General features: G+C 38.6%; 1 protein-coding gene across 1 annotated transcript in view; it reads left to right on the plus strand.

Annotated features, from left to right (window-relative positions):
- lama2 (laminin, alpha 2) overlaps positions 1 to 20296 on the plus strand; it is a 191723-nt gene that overhangs the window by 74852 nt on the left and 96575 nt on the right. Inside the window, exons 15-20 of the mRNA XM_083934459.1 lie at positions 3937 to 4041; positions 6897 to 7108; positions 8018 to 8129; positions 8975 to 9088; positions 11645 to 11772; positions 17567 to 17653. Of these exons, the coding sequence (XP_083790585.1) occupies positions 3937 to 4041; positions 6897 to 7108; positions 8018 to 8129; positions 8975 to 9088; positions 11645 to 11772; positions 17567 to 17653 (758 nt within the window). The remainder of the gene's footprint in view (positions 1 to 3936; positions 4042 to 6896; positions 7109 to 8017; positions 8130 to 8974; positions 9089 to 11644; positions 11773 to 17566; positions 17654 to 20296) is intronic.

Here is a 20296-nt window from a genome sequence, read left to right on the forward strand (position 1 = left end):
AATACAGGTACATTCAGAAAGTATGAGAAAAATAATGTTTTTTTTTAACATTAAAGCATGTAATATGTTCTAATAGATACCCCAAAAAGTATTAACCTGAAAATTGCCTTTAATATGCCAAGGAGTAAAATGGAAATTTGACCATCTACAATTTCATGACAACTGGGCAAACAGGATGATCGAAAGCTCCAGAACAGCTACTTCTGTCTAATGTATTACATTTTTCTTAAGAGTAATCATATTATGGTTTAGACGTATTTTAGTTAGTTATTTCTGGAGAGTTCAGGATAAAAACAACTGTCGATGAAATTTCCAAGGTGTCAGTAAACATGTTGTCGGCTTAGACTCTGTGAAGCTGGTCAGTAAATTAATTTACATGCTTGGTTTGTAAGTCTCTTGTTATCCGTCTGATAGCTGTTACATATAATATAAAAGCGTAAATGCACCACCCAAAAACAAGCTAATTTAGATACAGTGTTTCTGTGGATGTGAGGAATGTGTCTTTTCACCAAAACATGCCAGAATATATTTTCCAATTTTTTTTCACACATTTTTTCTATAAAATGATGTTCTCCGCAGAAAGTGTAGCAGAAACGTGACCTTTCTGGAATAACAACAGCATTAAAATCAGGACGGACTAACACTTGTAGTTCATTAAAATGCACTGACTTGGTTATTAACATTTTTGGAAAAGTCATGTTACATCAGGGCTCTGGTGGGAACCCTGGAGGAGGACTGAGGTCGATGGTGACTCATTTTCACACCTCTTCTCGCTCCATGCCAAACCCACTCCTTAGCATAGGCAGCAAATCGAATCTCATAACTTTAACTGCCCCCTTTTTCTCTCCTTTCTGCTTTCCTCTCCTTTTATCCTTGTTTTGTGTCTCTCCTACTGTCCTGCCATCTCCTCCTTCTTTATCAATTCTTATTACCAGTTTCTTTCTTTTCACCTTCAATCATAATTTTAGGTCGAGGATTGTTTTGTACATTTGCATCTCAGCATACAAAAACCCTGTAAGTATTACAGGACCACTAAAACTCCCATTGCAACAACTTATTTAGTTCAGTACTTTCTCATTTCCTTCAGTAAATATTCCCTTTGTGATATGGGATTATATTGCTTTCTTTACCCCCCACATATTAAGCTGAATGACTTGTATGAATTGATACACTCATGGCCATGACAAAATGTTCTTTAATGAAGATTGAGCTAGGGATTTGATAAGGTTTTGACAGAGGGGATTATGTCTTGGCCTTCTCATTCTGGCCACTGTTAGAGTTAATAATAGGCTTATGGAGCTCTCAGGGGGATGCGCCTGATGTCTATTGTAGCTGAGTGTTTATTGTGCCTTCGTTTCTACTCCCCATAATTCCCCTCCTCCCATAATTACCCTCTCCTGCTGTGCTATTCTGTTGCTCTTTTCTCTTTGCTTTGTTGTATTTATTGTATTTCCTATCCCCCAAAGGTAGAGATGGGTCATCAAGTTGCCATGACAAAAGCTTTGATTGTTGTCCAGGTTGAGTGGAAAATCAGTTTTCTGAGAAATGTAATTTCAAAGGATGTAAATAGCTGAACTATGGTGTGCAAAGTGGATAGAGATTCTTACACTAAGATGTAAAAGTTCCATCTGTGAAAGGTGTTCTTGTGAATACACAGGAAAAGCTTTTCTAGCTTTAACAAGCTGAATGCGACAATGCAGTTAGCAGCGGTTAGCTGTCAGCCTTAACTTTAGCATTCACCATCACCATCAGGAAACCCACCGGTAGTTGAGGCAGAGCAGCTGGAGGACATCAGAGGGAAAAAAATCGAGAAACATCCATCTGTGTTTCCATCGGTCCACCCATCATCTTAAACCGCTTCTACCTAATGGGATCGCGATGCCAGTGAAACATTTTATTCATGAAATATGATACAGTTTCACCGACATCATTGGTGTTGTGTGACTAGTGCCGTAAAGCATTATGCACTTCTCCCGCTCGCCAGAATGAAAATGAGAGAGGCACCAGTCTCCCTATTACAAGTCAGTGTAGTATCAAAATGATTATGAAGCTGTAATTTTAAGGTAGGTAAAACAGTTACATAACGTTATTAATACATTAATCAATTTATTGACTAGGCATATTTCCCACCTGACATTTTGGCCGTGGATTATTTAATCTGTCCAACAAATGCATGTGATACTGGTAAAAAACTGTTCATGTAAACCCTGGCGGGGAAGGTTATCAACTAAGGTGGGAAAACACGAGAGCAGGAAGTGACAACGTGACTACAAAATAAAACGTTAGAAAAATGACATAAACTGAAAATACAAACCTCTTTTTTCTGTATAAGAGACTTACATGCGAATGCAGAGTCCATTCTGGAGTACAGATGAGCTAATGGGAAAGGAGGTCGAGCAGCGTAGTGTAGTGTGGGTTTAAAACCATGATTTTACTGTCTTCTGGAGTCCAAATCAGCAAATGGGGTTAGATGGAGAATAAGTGTTAGTCAATAAAACGTCCCCCCAAGTACTCCACAGTGCGCGCTGTAGTGTGTATGTGTGTGTGTGTGTATTTTCAGTCGGCTGTGAAATGGGTGATTCCTCCTCCCGGTTTAAGAACCAAGAGTAATGATGTAGAATGGAGGAGGTTTATAGAGGCATTAAGCCCACCTCTCTCTCTCTCTCTCTCTCTCTCTCTCTCTCTCTCTCTCTCTCTCTCTCTCTCTCTCTCTCTCTCTCTCTCTCTCTCTCTCTCTCTCTCTCTCTCTCTCTCTCTCTCTCTCTCTTCATCCCCCTCTATCTTTCTGCTTTCTGTCTCTATTTCTTCATTCTTCTCTTCTCTTCCTCAATGTCCCCCTCTCTCTGTTTTTATGGTGGCATTATTATCCCACTCTCCCACCCATTACTGTTCAGGTTGGAGCAGAATAATAAATTTCAAGATCATGCCGACGCAGCGTTTTCCCCAGCTAAAGTTCCTCCTGCGGACTCGACAGAAACACCGCACCGAAACACACAAGACAACAGAGATTGTTTCATATTCTTATTCTCCCTTCCTTTTAAACATTTTAAAATATATTTTTTGGCAAACACTGTTGTTAGTACAAGTAGTTGTTGTGTTGGTGTTACTGTTGAAGTAGTTGGTGCCGTAGTGCTGCTGCCTTTACATACAGTATGTCCTAAACAATGTTTTTGTCACATTCATATCACAAGCTATCTACAAAAACAAACAGGAGCTCATTTCATGCAGTAGGCTATTGTGCATGGAGAATTATGTTCGGAGGGGTCGTAAAAACAAGACACATCTGTAAAATACGCTGTGTGGGCCAAATCCTTTGGAGTTTGCACAGGTGGCCTGGCTTTGCTCCCATTGTGTGACTGCTATTTGCTCTACATTTAATATATTGTGTGACTGCATGTGTGGCCTTGCAAACAATTTCTGTTTTCTCCTTCTGATTCATTGACTTTGTCTTTATTTTATTTCCGCACTAGTTAAAGATGCCATATCAACCTCTAGATCAGTGGAATAACATGCAAAAATATTGATGCACTCTCCTTTAAAGTGAGACCTTTGAAAGAATACACAACACATACTGTACTTCCAATAAAACACACCCTTGATTAGTTCAATACACTTGAGGAATTTGCTGCTACAGCCTTACTTGGTGTGGTATGACCAGTAGCTTATGGTGACTAGATTAGTGATTACTTTTAGCAAACTTTAGAGAGATGTTGCTGTGTAACTAACATCACTGAGTCAGTTTGCCGACCCTGTCTACACTTCTCTATGTATGCTTCTGTTACACTACATTTTACTGTTAACTATCATGTAATGGTCTCTTGTGGTATCTTTAATCATGTCAATAATTTGCCATTATTCTATTTTTATTTATGTTTGTTATTTTGAAAATGGTATACATTTAATCATCACTGTTTCTCTGTCTCTGTCTGTCTTCAGCTTTCGGCCTATGGAGGCAGTGTGGTCTACACTGTGTCTTATACTATAGACCAACAAGAACAAAGAGCCATTAGAGTCACCTCACAACCTGACATAATTATAGAGGTAAGTTATATATTAAACACAAATGAAGAGCTGTCTAACAAAATACCTGCTTTCGTTTGTAAATACCATTTTATATGGTGTGTGTTTAACAGGTTTTGATTTTTAAAGTTGTGCTTTTTTAAGTCATGTCTGTAAATTTTGGGTGGGCTGAGTATAGCCCTGCAATAAGCTCCAGTCCTGTGGGCAGTGCCTCTGTCAAAGGCATTGACCTGGGCTGTTCCTAACATTTAAAGCATACATAGTTTTTGTTGTTGGAGGAAATGGTCACAACCAGAGGAAACCCACATGAGTGTGAATCTCTGTGTGTATTTTGTATTTATGTATACAGCAATATGTATCTTTTCCCACAAGCCATTGCCATTTTCACCAATGAAGACCACGAAATAAAGCACCAAATAAAAGCTGTTAAAAGCACCCACACACACACACACACACACACACACACACACACACACACACACACACACACACACACACACACACACACACACACACACACACACACACACACACACACACATAAGCAGCTACAGCTGGCAGAGAAATGCTGAACTTAGCAATAAAAGATGCAGATAGAGAGTTCCTCCCTCACCTCTCTACATGTCTCTGTAATGAACAGGTTGTAATATGATGTATGGCAGTAATAAGCAAAGAAGCAACACTATTAGTTAACTGTTTATATCTCCCACATCACCAGACAGCAGTGTGTGCGTGTGTGTGAGAGCGTACAGTACACTCAAATACAAACAGGCATATAAGCAGGGTGTTGTGTGCAGAACTGCAGAAATTATCCCGTTATTCCAAAGAAAAGGAAGTTTGTTAGAAATTGTTTACATCTGTAATAAACTGCAATAACAAAAATGAAAATAGATATGGAATTTTAGATGACTGTAGATCTAGACATAAATGCCAATACAATTTGTGAGAAAACAAAAGTAAGATAGAATGTGAAGAAGGAAAGGAAACACAAATAGGAATAAGAAAGAAAAAAGGACAGTACGAAACAGAGACAGAAGGAAGATGGAACGAATCAAAGAAAGGAAGGACAGAAGAAAAGAAAGGACAATAGAAAGCAAAGTGATAGAAGGAATGAAGAACATTAGTAACATGGAAGAAGGAACAAGTGGAGAAGGCAGGGAGGCTAGCGGAACAAAGTGAAAAAAGAAAGAAACTGCAAGATGGATAGTTACAGACCAATGAGCTTGTGTTATTTAAAGACGTGTCATTTAGATGGACAGACTGGGAGGATATGGGAGGAGAGGAGGACAAGTGCCAGTCTTGTTGTCAACAAAAAGCCTCCCCAAATGATGACGATAATGAACCACCTACACACTGTCAACGGGCTTTCTCCTGCTCCACTGTCTCTCTTTCAGCCTTTGTCTTGTTTTGTGCCTTACCCCCCCCCTGGTTCACTCTCTGCATATCTGCATCCAGTTGTGATATTGTCCGTTGCACTGTTTTGGGAAGCTCAGAAAAGAGCCCTGGTTGTAAGTATGTGGGATCTGAATAGACAATAATCTCTCTGTCTTTGTCTGTACAGCTTTGTTGATTTCACTCTCTCAATCCAGCCCACTTTATCAGCCCCACATCGGCAGAATTAAAATACCACGCCTTTCATGCCAATAATAACAAGTACCAATGTATTCCATCTGGAGTTTCTCGTTTCACTTTGAAACAGCAGATGAATACTTGATTTACAGGACCCAAAGATGGTGCCGAATCATTCCAATAAGAATATGTTTGTTGTTTTTGCCTCCGGACTATTACCAGGATTTGCAGCCTACTGAATATGTGCAATAGTGTTCCTACCACTGTTCCCGCTCGGTCATTAGACGTTAAATTGTTATGATGTCACAGATTTTTAAATAGCTTTTTTAGACTTGAGGAAAGTTTTCCGAATATAAAACCTCAATCATAATAGAAAGTGTTACAATTGACCTTGTTTAAAGTCCCAGTTGTCCTGTCAACAGTTTTATAGACTTCTCTTTTATAACCGGGGTTTATAATGGTCTTTGGGCAACAGGGGAACTTTTCGATGAAATACTGCGAGTGGCACTGGAAAAGATTGTGCACAAAGCTGAGCGTTAGCAGTGTCCAGGTCTTATTATCAACCACTGGATGTCTTACCAATAAGCAAAATAGAAGAAAGTGCACACCTTATCTGTTAATTCATTTTCTTAAAGTGTGATTAATACAAGTGAGATATTATATGAATAGAAACAGACAGTAAAAGACTGTCTTTCAGAGACTTAATGATAACAATTTTCTCTTGGCTGACTTCTTTTTTCTTGTTAATCTGAATCATTTCTTTGTCTCTCTTTCTTTCCTTCTTTATCTCTGCATATCTCAATAATGATACTGCTTTCTGTCTCTTTATCCCTCTCTCCATCTCCTCTCTTTCAATTAGTTTTTATTTAATGGGTTCTTGGCATGGTAACATATGTCTGTATGTCTGTCTGTCTCCCTCCCTCTCTCTCTCTCTCTCTCTCTCTCTCTCTCTCTCTCTCTCTCTCTCTCTCTCTCTCCATTAGTAGTTGTCACTCTGTGTTAGCCGCTACATGCCATTGATCTGTTTTCAACAAGAGATAGTCAGATATCAGGCCCAGGCTCAATTCAATTTGCATTCAGTCCATTCAAAATGTCAATAGAAGCTGCAGCTCATTACCTAATGACACATCATTCACTCTTACTCCCCCGTTTCTTCCAGATTGGTTGAATATCATAGTCCTTTCTGACAGAGGTGTCATACTTTATTTGTGTTTAACAGAATATCCCGTCTAGATTTACGGAATTTGGAATAGAAGTGAACTGCAACAAAGACGAAATTAAAAATGATTTTCTTCTTTTATTGCCAGGGTGGGGGGATCAAGATTATTGACAGAAGGTTTGGCCAGCCGGTATACCCGCCCTCTCCAAGCACCAATCACATCGTTCTCCTTCCAGAGAACTTCCTGGTTTCAGAGAGAGCACAGCCGATTAGCCGAAGGGATTTCTTATCCGTCTTGGCCAATGTGACCAGAGTGATGGTGCGGGCTTCTTATAGCACAGAATCGAGTGCTGTGTACAGGTAGAAGCAAACACATGTCATGAATATAGTTATTATTAATGTTCTAGTATTGTTTTTAGTATTGTTTTTTAAATGTAAAATTCAAACAAATCATCTGATAAATGCTATATGATGTGATGGATATGTTGTTGGTTTGAGTACCCTAGATTTTTCAAATATGTAAATATAAACATTCTAAATGTGTCCTAGTTTATTTCCTGTTGCAGTTCATGTAAACAAAGACCAAGGCTATTGCCTAGCATTGGAATTCTATTGAACTGATTCTACTGTTGTTTGACTTTGATTCATTCATTAAAGTGTAGAGATTGTCTCATGACCTTTGTGGACTTTTTGTGCATAGAAATCTAATGTTAGCAAAATATATGTAACATAAAACGGAAAAAATGTGGTAGTGTCATTTTACACAGCCATAACAAAATGTTCCAAAACTTAACATGTTAAGTATTGATTAGTAGAAACAAATGGAACACAAACAAACACTCTCAGTAGCTTTAAGCAAGAGATATTGGTATTGGCTTTATGAAACAAAACAACTTGCCCAGAGTTGAGTTTCTCAGGCAGCTCTTTCTTATGGCCTGTGAATAATCCTACTTTAACCCTCCATAACCTAAACATAAAGATGGCGGTTTAATTTGTGAAAACTTACTGCTGTTTGGGAGTAAATTCAGCCTGAGAGAATGCACTCAGGTCATAAAAACTAATCAGCCAAAGAGCCCTGTTTGTGTAACTGAAGGTGTATGTATAACTATAGAAATAGACAGACCACTAATGTGCCTTATGCTTGATATTTCTTTCTCTGTGTGTGTGTGTGTGTGTGTGTGTGTGTGTGTGTGTGTGTGTGTGTGTGTGTGTGCGCGCGCATGTGTGTTTGTGTGTGTGTGTGTGTGTGTGTGTGGTGTATGCATATAGACTACATTCATTCTCCATGCAGGTAGCTAATCCCTCAACCAGAGGAGAGAGGAGAGCATCAGCTGTAGAAAGCTGCTTTTGTCCTCCTGGATATGCTGGCACTTCCTGTGAGGTAAACACAGATACACACCTACAGCCGTTTTTAAACTTCCTCTACAGTAATAGAAAACAGTCTTGGAAAAAAGGTACAAAGGTAATAGTACTCCGAAGCCATCTTTCACAGATTAGATAAACAAATTAAACTCAATAATCACAAGTATGTTGAGTGTTGAAAAAGTATTTGCTGTGTTTTCAGTCATCGTTGCAAAAACAGTAATAATGATGATCATCAACATAAACAATATTATTTCAAGCTAATTATACGTCTGTGTGACTTTTTTCACAAAGTGAAACAAGGAAAGGGAACCAATGGCTTCCTGAAATGATTTTTTTGGGGGGATTTTTTTTTAACATTTTGAGTAGTGTCAGCGGGGTGTATATGAGATCTAATGATCTGCATTTAAACATCAAACACCTTAGTATAATTTATTGTATTTAGTGTACCTGACCTCTAGGCTATTGCTTTTTAAATTATGTATTGTATTGATTCATGAGTGTTTTCTTTTACGATTACAGACACTGCTTTCAGTAATTGTAAATGTTAATTTGCATAGTTGAAATAAAATTAATTTAAATAAGTCATCAACTTCTGCAAGGTGCAGTCGAAAGAGATTTATTTTTAGCCTGCAGCAGAAGATGTGAAGACTTTCTTCTGTCTGGATGTTGATGGGAAGCTTGTTCCACCATCTGTGAGCCAGGAAGGCAAACAGTCGTGACTTAGTCGAGTGACTTGGAGTCCCTAACAGCAAGCCGATTGGCCGCTACAGAGCGGTCCGGCTGTATATAACCGTGGCTATAACTGCAGTCTCTGCATCACTAATCTTACTATCTGAATGTGTGTGCGTGTGTGTGTTTCAGGCGTGTATTCCTGGTTTTCGGAGAGTTAACGGGAATCTCTATAATGGCGTGTGTGAAGCTTGTCATTGCCACAGACATGCTACACAATGCCATGACATCACAGGACACTGCCTGGTAAGATGATCAATAAGTCTGTCTGTCTAATCATTAGCTTTCACTTAGTGCTCAAAATCACACTTAAGTGAATTATTCTGTTGTAGCAAAAAACAACAAAACATTTTTTCTCAAGGGAAGGAGGTACCAAACATCAACAGCACTCTAAACGCTTTCATGAAAAGGCTTTTTCACTTTTGATATTAACATAATGTCAAAAGATAATACCAAAATGGCAAAATAAATATATTTTTACAAATGTGCAGAATGTCAAGTTAAGGGATTTCATTTTAGACAGAATATTGCCTGTATTGTGATTATATTCAACACATTATTCACTTTAATTTTTCTTTTTACTCATAAAGCTGTCAAAGCATTTAACATCATTAATGTTTAATAGTAAGTAACCCGTCTGTCATGAGTAAATGAGCTGACATTTTTATTTACATTTTTAAACAGTCAACTTGTTCACAGCATTGATTTTTTTTAGATGAATAATTGAGAGAGGTTAAATCAATTGGTTGGGAGCCACATGTATTAGTCAATTTACTGTGTAGTTGAAAATCTATCCCATAAACTTTAGAAAAATGCAATAATGGGAAATAGCTAATAGCCTGGTACACAAGTCCAGCAAAACAAACATTAACCTGAGGGCATTTTAATGCCACAAAAGCACAAACCAGAGCGGCATTCATGAGTCACTAAGACTACTTCCTTATGTGGGAAAAAAATGCATATTGACTTTGTATTTAGCTGTAAAGTTCTTGGATCCACCATCTAGTGGCCATCAGAAGAACTGCAGGTTGAAACACTTGCTGTGGCTTCACACCCAAATGAACAAATTCACGTTCTAAAATACTGGAGATATGCTCATGTGCATCTGCACACACATCGTCACTCCCCAGTCTACACATTGCCTCAGGCTTAAGCTGTCAGTTAGCATCAAACTAAATACACACACGCATACACACACACACACACGCGCGCACACACACACACACACACACACACACACACACACACACACACACACACACACACACACACACACACACACAGCACACTACCAAATACATAGAGCTGTTGGTTTTGTATTATCAAGTTATGTTTCATTATAGATGAGGAGGATGCTGTGATATGTCAGAGGGAGAACACACACTCAGACGAGCAAGCTCAATCTGTCTATCTCACACATGCACACACACTCACTCATGCACACACGCACGCACACACACACACACACAGACAGACAGACACACACACACAAACACACACACAGACAGACACACACACACACACACACACACACGTTCATACACAGTGAAAGGCAGACAGGCAGATTGACACACACACACAAACTGCTTCCCCAGGGACTGTGTTTTCTGGCTATAGTTGAATGACTGAATGATGCACTGGTACCATAGGTCAACGCAGTGTGTTTGTGTCAGGGTGTTTTTTTTTCCGTGGTGAAGAAACATTTGATCTGAGGAGGAAATGATTTGGAACATAACTGAAACAAACACACACAGACACACACATACACACAGTAGCTACAAGAAATTTCAACCGTTGTTGTGGCTGGACTTATAAAAACAAATCTGTTGGTCCAAAAAAGAAAAGAGCAGAGAACCTTTCATTTGACTGTGAGTGATAAAAAATATCTTACACTTAAAAGGTTAAATACAAAATTACATTTTTAAGTCCAAAAAAAAAGCCATGCTAAATAAGTGTATTTAATTATCTTTATCTTTGAGGCAGCTTTGGAATTAGTTATTAAGGAATTGTTTACATTTAGTGATATTTATGTTGGTATATAGGCAGAAAAAGGCAGTCAGAATTTGAACTGGACTTGTGGTGTTATTGGTTTTATTTTCTATTATATAACCAGTTAATCACAAAGAGAGCTGTCTGCTCTTCTAATTGCAGTGTGGCGACCCTTGAGCCTATTTGTTTTTTATATTTATAGTCTTTAACCTTTTGAAATGTGAGTGTGACACTAATTACTCTAAGATAGACTTTAGATCTATTGTAAGGTCTTTAGTTTTCTTCTTTTTCATGCTCCTCACTCTCATCCTACCCTTGGTATTAACTACAGTTTAACTAAATTTGTGGCTCATTATTCAGCTTATATATTATATTATAATCTTTTGATAAAATGTGTAGTTATACCCGTCTGTGTTCATCATTTTACACTAAAGATGATGCAGATATTATTTAAGAGAGGTTTTCAAAACACTCAATATATTGAGAAAGGAATGATCACTTCACAGCCCTAAAGAAAATAGACAAGATAACAATTTATTTATTCAGAGTCAACAAGGTCAGAATAGTGCAGATACAAAGAGTGCAAATATAAAAAAACTAAGATGACATAATAATAGGTGCATAATGTAAAAAACTAGATAACAGTAAGATGCAATCCACATGTATACACAAAGATTCAAGGCAATTTTAAAACAATGGGGTGTTGAGATTTTCATCACTAAAGAAACTGATCTCCTCAACTGATCAAATGGTTTGTTCGCCCCATAGTTTATTCATTTTATCAATATAAATTCACTTGTTTTTCTCCTCCAGGACTGCTCCCACCATACCACAGGCCCCCACTGTGACACCTGCCTACCTGGTTTCTATGGCAACGCCACCCGTGGGTCACCTGCAGACTGTCAACCCTGTGCCTGCCCGCTCAGTCTTCCTAGTAACAAGTAGGTTCTGAAGACACTGGGGTTAATGGCACAGGGACGACACAATTTAATCAAACATTTCAATCTATCACTGCTGACCCCCACAGTGCATCTCTGACTTTGTGGCCCCTATTCTCTCTCTTCATAATGTTTTCCACTCCTCTCCTGACACTCAGACTTCATTTTTTATGTCAAAAGGATTTCTCCACAAATAGAGGCTTCATCACTGTAGGTAGGAATATAATTGTAATGATGTTAATAGAATTATCATCACCACAAGTAGAAGCATCAATATAAGTTAAGAGAAATCATCTCTGTGAGTAGTAATGTCATCACAGTTGGCATAATCAACATAACTGTGGCTAGAAAACTTAACACAGTAGCCAACTCATACCTCCCATGAGTAATTAAGGTATTTGAGATATTTTATCATACCGTTCCTCTTGAATGGAAATCCACTCGTGCTGTGCCTGTTCACAGTCTTAAATCACGGTTGTTCAAATTACAGCAAGTATCTGCTAAAAATGTAATTTAATAAAGCACCGAGGCATTGGATGAGGCCTCTCACCTGATTGTTCATCTTGGGAGCATGCACACCATGTATGTTTGGACTGATGTTGACCAGCTATGATGCCCGATCCTGGTTAAACTAATGATAATAACACAGGTAAACTGGTCCCCCTCTGTTAGCATGGAAGTTCAACTTTGAACTTGGAAAGAGTGGTTAACAAATCAGCCTTACCGCAAGGTTCAGCTAGTAGCCGTTGTAATCTATCTTCTTCTGCCTCATAAAAGCTTAGAAGTTAGCCTCAGACAGCTAGCTTAATGGCTAGCTTGGTTAGCAGTAAAGTGACAGTAGAAATACTGAACCATCAAGTTACAACAATAGCAATCAAGAAGAGCTACAATATGAGTTATGGCAATAGATCACGCTCCAACAAAGGTATCTGAGGAGTTCATAAAAGATACAAATCTGACATCATTGTGGATTTAATGGAACTGTGCCAATAGAGATTGCCATAGCAATGGAATGTGCAACTGAAACCAACTGCTGATGTCTGAATATTTAATTACAGAAACTTAAAGGTTGAATATAGAGAATGAGCAGAACACCGCCATCTAGTGTCTCAAGATCGCAGTCGCACCAACAACAAAATAATTCCACCACGCCAGGTTCGTCAGATCCGAGACCAGAGCCTTTTTGATCCTGTTTGAACCCATCCCCTCCGGCAAATCACACCATAAAAACAAGAATTCCAGAGGAGTTTGACTCAAAGTTACTGTTAGCTGTTACCGTTAGCCGTTACAACTTAGTAAACATGAAAGTTAACTTACTGAACTCCTTTATCTCAGTCCATGGAGTGAATGCTTGACCTATAGTGACTCTAGTTTTTGCCCGTCTCCGGTCACTCAGCTGCTTAGACAAGTAACGAAGCAGCTGCAGGATTAGCAAACTCCATTTCAACCGGTGCCAGCCTACAGTAGCTGCACCAAACAACAGACAACCCTGGCAACAGAACGTGACAGAAAGTCTTCGTCAAACTGTTAAAAAAAAAGTAAAAATCTAAATCTATTTTTTATGGAAAAGCAATACTTTCTGTACCCCTCAAAACTTCCCGTGTGTGTATTATTAAAAAATATGTAGCTTTTTAAGAAGATTCTAGATATTCAACCTTTAATTGGTAAAAATTATATTGTCATAAAGTACATAGAAGCATTGGTTTAATTGGATATTTTCGTCTATTCCGTCTATGACAGATCTGCAATTTCCCCAAGTGACCAGAGAGTGATGCTGTGCGTTTGGTGCACAGATTTCACCAGCCCACACATGTTTACCTAGGTCCATTTTAGGGGACATTACCTAGACTTTTTCATTTTCTGGAGACTTACCTAAACCGTAGCCATTGTTGGCTATTCCCTAAACCTAACCTTAACCCCTGACCCAAAAAGTAGCTTTTTCCTAAATGAGGATCCCACTTTTGTCCCCATTTGAAAAAGCCATACCCAATTAACTTGTCTTTAGTCTGAAATGTGTCACCCACACACACAGGCAGCAGCAGCTGAGAATCTTCATGCAGTCGTTACACGTCATGTCCAAAACTCTCAGAGCTAAAGAAAGATACAACTCTCTCTGTCTCTCGCCTCTCCCCTTCTCTGCCTCCCCATAAACCCCTGCAGTAATAATAGCTTGACGGCGCCGTGCCTTTCAGCCACTCAAAATAGCCATTTAGTCCCTTATGTTCCCTGAAGCCAATCACTCAAATAGCCAGCCACCCAGTCGGACAGTTTCAGTTACCCCTAATGTTTTAGCTCTTACAAACATCTGATAAAGTGACGCATGGGTAGTGGGTGATTTACTGCGGATTAGTAGAAATCAGTTTAGTCCTGGAGTGCTGTTCCTCTTTATTTACACCTAGGCTTGATTCCCTCACAGCCATTGAGGTTTGCTCTTTTCAGTCATCCCCTGGAATCCTTAACAGATTCCAGGGAAATATACATTAGTTAAAGATCCTTGGCCAATTATCCATCCATAAAAGCCCTAATCATTTGTACCTACACAGATTTACAGACGCTTTGATTTCTGATTTTTTAAAACTATTTTTTAAAAAGCAGCCTTTTTCTTTCAGAATTTCCCCCCAAAAACGCCTAAAATTGCTTCATGACTGCTTACCTTTAATGGTGAGAGAAAATCTTGTAGTTATGGCTTATTTGTATATGTACGGTTGTGACCAGACCCTTCACTCTATCACTGCTGACCCCACAGTGCATCTATTACTCTGTGGCCCATATTCTCTCTTTTTGATTTGCTTCTTTAAAAATGTTCTCCTTTCCTGTCCTGACACTCAAACTATAATTTTAGTCTAATTCATCACTGTGGGTATAAATATAATTGTAGTGGCATGAGTGGATATATCATCACCACAGGTAAAAGCATCAACATAAGTGGAGAAACATCATCTCTGTGGGTAAAATGTCATCACTGTTGGTAGAAACAACACAGCTGTGGCTAGAAATCGTAACACAGTAGAAACTCAAACCTCCCACAAATCATGCAGGTATTTAAAACCTTTTATCGTGCTGTGCCTGCTTCACAGTCTCCAATCACAGTTGTTCAATGTACAGGAAGTATCTCTTTACTTAAAAAAGAAGCAAAAAAAGAATTCCTATGAATGGAAAAATACTTTCACATTTTACATACGGTTAAATTCTTCATCAATCAGATCCTTAGCGGACCTTTTAGACACTAACACCGTTATGCACTGCCCATCAAACGTTCAGAATCACCTGTTATGTTGATGACTTTCTTCTTTCCTTCAATAATAACTATGCTAACAGGGATTAAAAAAACAACCCTGTATAATTCAGACATCAGATTTATTATTTACATTTTAAATGGTTTTGCCCCCTCAAAAAGAAATGATTAAAAACTTCCATTTATTTAATATCCCCACAGTGTTGTATGACAGGAGTTGGAACCATCTTTCCCACAAAATGTATTTTAATTTTGAATTAGTTTCCCCCCAAAATACCTATCAATTTTAAATTAGTTTTTAGTCACCCTCAGTCATTATTGAACAACAACGGTGCAATGTCTGGATCATTTTGGAATTTCTACTCAGAGGTTAGATTGAATACTGTAGGTTTAAACTGTGATTTTTCAGTCCATAGTATGCTCATCTTCTATATTTAATAAATCCCTATAGTGCTAACCTTCTATTTCTATTGTGGAAATTTGCTTTGCGAAAGCAGCACGTCTCATAATTCCTGCTTGTTATGGGCATTATTGTGTGCTTAACACTGACACAGGAAACTGTTCCTAATTGAATCTGAAACAACTTTTGATGCTAAGGTTCCTGTTTCTTTAACCAATCACTGGTGGTTCACTTCCATTCGTACGTAACTGTTGCTCAGATCAGGATCATTGTCTCTTTCTGCCCTTTCATCTATCAGTCTGGTTAAACCGTAATACAGCATTTTATTTCTCCCATCTACAAAACAAACCCTTCAAAAGGAAAATAACATATATTTGTAATAAAGACTTTCTACAAAAGGTTAGAATATTCCTCTCAGCTATTTGACTGCACCAAATCAAGCTCAGTAGTGACGGTAGTAAAAGTAGTCAACAAACATAAAATGAAAACAATGCTTAATGAATCCCTTTAGAAAGCCCTAATACTCCCAGGATGTAGATAGATATATAAATAACATTATTTGTCTTTTGATGTAGATGTGGATCACATGTAAATTAAAAGATTCAAACAAGTTCTATTATTAGAGTCACTCATTTGGATGCTTGTGCTGCTTTACAGACGCACTTTCCATGTGATTTCTGGTCGTCTCTGTGTCTTGAAATAAGCCTTTCACACACACACACACACACACACACACACACACACACACACACACACACACACACACACACACACACACACACACACACCGATGGTGGTATACACATATTTTATACATGTAGATTGGGATTGTGTTCCCAGGTGTTGCCTGATACCAAGCTGAACTGTTTTGATGAGCTGTGGTACTGTATTTCCTCTGCCTTCAGGCCAGACATACAGAACTCTCAGCTCAATTAGGGTGGAAGGTTTTCGTTGCCACTGTACTCTACAGGGGAATTGTTGGGTCTATGTAAATCATAAATAAGCCATAGAGTGTGGTCTATACCTAGTCTGTAAAGTGTCCTGAGATAACTTTTGTTATGATTTGGCACTATAAATAAGATTTAATTGAAATTGAATTGAATTACCTGTTCTCAGGGTTGGTTATGGGATGGTGTTATATTTGCCATAAACTTTGCCTTTTTATATCTCTCGTTATATAAGGATGTTCAAGGCAATTTTTAAATGTGCTTTATGGTGATATTTGATATTTATCTAACAAGGTCTAGAGAAGGAGGAGATGTACTTTGCATGATGTTACGTCACTCCCTTAAGCTTTTTATCCTGTTCAGCTGTCCATGTTTTGTTATAAAGGTGTTTTATTTGTTGTTTTATTGGCCAATTTGATAACCAAGCTGAAGGGCAACATTTGAAGATTAGCCTTTTGGCTAACTCTGGCACATTTGCAGTAATTGTACATTGATGTGCACTGTCCCTGATAGATACATTGATGAATAAAGAATACAAGTTAACAATGTTATGTATATGTCGGCCTTATACAACACTTTTTTACAGAGAAAGAGTTGCCTTATCACATACAATTTGTTATGGGGATAATTGACACATGTTCTTCAGTCAAATAATTTAAAAAACAAACATTTAGAAAAGACACTACCCCTAACTCTAACACATTTTATACAAGAAGTGTTTTGTTGTTCACATGCACTATTAGCCAGTCGGTCAGCCAGTGAGTCAGTCTGGGGCCTGGAACCCGAGCCAGCAGAACTATCTATAGTTTGTGGAAGTGGGAGGGAGACAGAACGAGGGTAAGAGTGAGACTATCGTTTTACTCTGCCTCTCTCTGTCTTTCGCTCAGTTAATTTCGGTTACAGTTCATAGAGAGGGAGAGTGTTTTCAAATTCAGCAGTGTGTGGAAGTACAGCCTTTGAGGGGGAGAGAAAATTAAGTGTGTGTCTTAAGAGTGTGAATGTGAGGATTGGAAAGTAAAAGTTGAGACACAGGTGTGAGCGTGTGTGTTTGTGTGTGTGTGTGAGGAGCCCAACAATGGCCTTAACTCGCCTCTTTCCTCTCTTCTTCCTCTTTTTCCTCTTCCCTCTCTCCATTTGGGGTCAACGCTACCGGATTCATCAACAAAAACAACAACTACAACTACAACAACAACGTCACCCTGGCAACTACGACAGTTTCAGCCCCACCTGCCACCTAGGTGAAGAAGGAGAGTTGCTGTGCGACCAGTGCCAGCCTGGGTACACAGGACCACGATGTGACAGGTAAGACACACTGGAAAACCCATTGATGAAAATACAGTTACGCATAACACCTTATGCCATTATGGTGAATTTACTGGCTTTAAGCGTAGCGGGGAAGTGTAGTACGAAATTCATTTTTACTGCATAAAGACCTGGAAATCACTCACTTCATCACAGTAGTCAAATGACAACGGAAACTGCTGCTCATTAACAGTTTTTTGTGCTCTATGTCTCATTGTTCATCTAGCCTTCTGTCCACATTTATTAGCCCAGTGACATTCTTGTTCCATTAGATGTGGGCTTCTTTAGGACTAATAAGAAGTCTCTCCGGATGCAACTCTTGTTAAAATTTCAAGCTATACTGTCATGTGGTGACACAGACTGAGTAAATATAGTATTTTTTACCACAAATGCTTGCTGAAATTCATTTGAACTGTTTTATATTGAACTGAAACTGCTCACAGTTGACATTTTGAGTTATTATTCTGTTTATTTCAGTTTTCTATTCTGAAAAAAACATTGTTATTGATGTAATTACATAAATGTTAAAGTCAAGTTTCGCCTTGTGGCTCTGAAAAGTTGGCATTTTCAGCAGCAGACGAAGCCTTGTGCTCAGTTTTGTTGGATGGCAGTGTGAGTCGACTGAATAGGTTTTCAATTATTGAAATGTACATGTGTGAGCTGGAGTGTGCAGTGAGGTCAAACCGCTTGATGTGTTGTGGTAATATGTTCTTTGTGATTTACTGCATAAATGAGTAAGTGACCTCGCACAATTCATATTATTTCAGTCAAAAGCGGGATGTTTTGTCTGTTTCTGAAGTCGTGCATGAAGGTCTCCCATGATAACGCTTGACAAAGAAATGTGTACTTTTTACAAAGGACAGTACCTTTCTATTTACTCACTCTTTACAAAAGGGTCTATAAGTTGTAAGTAATGGTTTTAAAAGGAACTGTATGTAAAATACTAGGAAAAATAGTAGGTTGGGATTGCCTCTACACAGACTGTTCCCCAGTATGTGAGATACTAATGTTTTTATAGAGAAACTACAGTATAATCATAACTCCACTATATCGTTACATAGCAAATATTTGTTTGCTGCAATATTAATGGTCTACATTTCAGCACCCTTAATGGTTAATAAATTATTTTGTAATGCTTTATTGATAAATTACAAGCCATTTATAAAAACATTTGGGTTGCCAGGTTGTAACAAAGTCCTTTTTAATATATAATATGTTGTTTGGACTGTGGTCCAAGCAAGTGGTCAAAACAGTCCAACCAGTCAAATGGATTATTCCCAACCCCGCAACCCAAAAATTGTCCTCATTGGTGATTTAAAACAGACCTATTTGCTTTTCATAACACCTTTATTTGCAACACTAAACCCTGTCCAAAGGGCTGAAGATACTTTTTTTTTTTTTTTATCATACTAGACGTGTTCGTGACTCAACAGAAATATGTCTTGATGTTCCTGACCTATGTTTCAAAATAACTGCTCGTCTTAAAGTTTGCTCATTTGCGAGAGATGATCTGTCTCTTTACTGTTGGCTTGATTTTCCTAAGGTTGGCACTAAAGGCAACATTATAGCCCACTGTGAACACTGGACCCATGTCATTTCTGTGGTGTGTTAGGCCTCACTTTTGTTTTGTCTTTGAAGTTTATATTTCTTTAGATTGTGCATCACCTCCTGTGCAAGGTGTCCAGTTGAGAATAGCAACACAAGCTGGGTACAAGTAGAATTTATGTGTTGGATGGATATCTATATTGATAAAATATTGCAACAGTTTTAATCTCAACAATGAAACATGTGCCTCAAATAGGTTGCTATTTATCTGGGCCTTTGCTGTGTGTTGCGGGTTCAAAGAGAGCTGCTGGTGGACACAGGGCTCACAAGGACCTCAGCTCGCTGCCATGCATAGTCTACGTGCCTCGCCGGGCTGTCCACAGCAGAATCTCTCAGTCTGCCTTTTAATCTTTTTATAAACATAATTTGCCACTGGAAAGCAGGCTGACTCATTGTCAGTCCATTTTTTAAACTTCGTCTGTCACCAAGAGGCATCTTCACTGCGCTGCAACCCAGCCAATTGTCCAGTGTTGAAAGAGGGCCATTAGTGCTAGTTAATGTCCATGTTTCTGTCCTAAATAGGATTAAGCTCCAATAATGATCAGACAGCGTCATCAGGGACACTTTTTTTAAATTGAGATGTTAGTCTTTGTTTTGGGGAGATTGTTTGCTAGATGTGTACATATTAGGGGTGTAACGGTATATGTATTCGTCCCCTCAAGGTACGGGGGCAAGGTTCGTTGCACGCAGTCACAGGACAAATACGTCAGAGTGAGTGAGAAAAAAGTTGAGTCCTCCCTCCAATCCATGTGGCAGTAATGAGCATAAAAGCTGCCAGCAATCATCAGCACCACAGAAGAAGAAACAGTTACAAACAAAAGAAAAAGAGTGATGGCGAGTGTGGAGTTGGAAGAGGCGTCGGCTTTATTTAAATCAGCCGTGTGGGAACACTTTGGTTTCCCTGTGAAACATAACAGCGAAGGCGAAAGAGTCGACCTGACAATGACTGGTTGCGGACGATGTTTTGCTGATGTGCACTACATCACTGATAACACATCCAACATGCTAATACACGTTAGACGACACCATCCCTACATG

The sequence above is a fragment of the Echiichthys vipera genome (genome assembly GCF_963691815.1).
Source record: "Echiichthys vipera genome assembly, chromosome: 19".
In the NCBI taxonomy this organism is placed as follows: Eukaryota; Metazoa; Chordata; class Actinopteri; order Perciformes; family Trachinidae; genus Echiichthys; species Echiichthys vipera.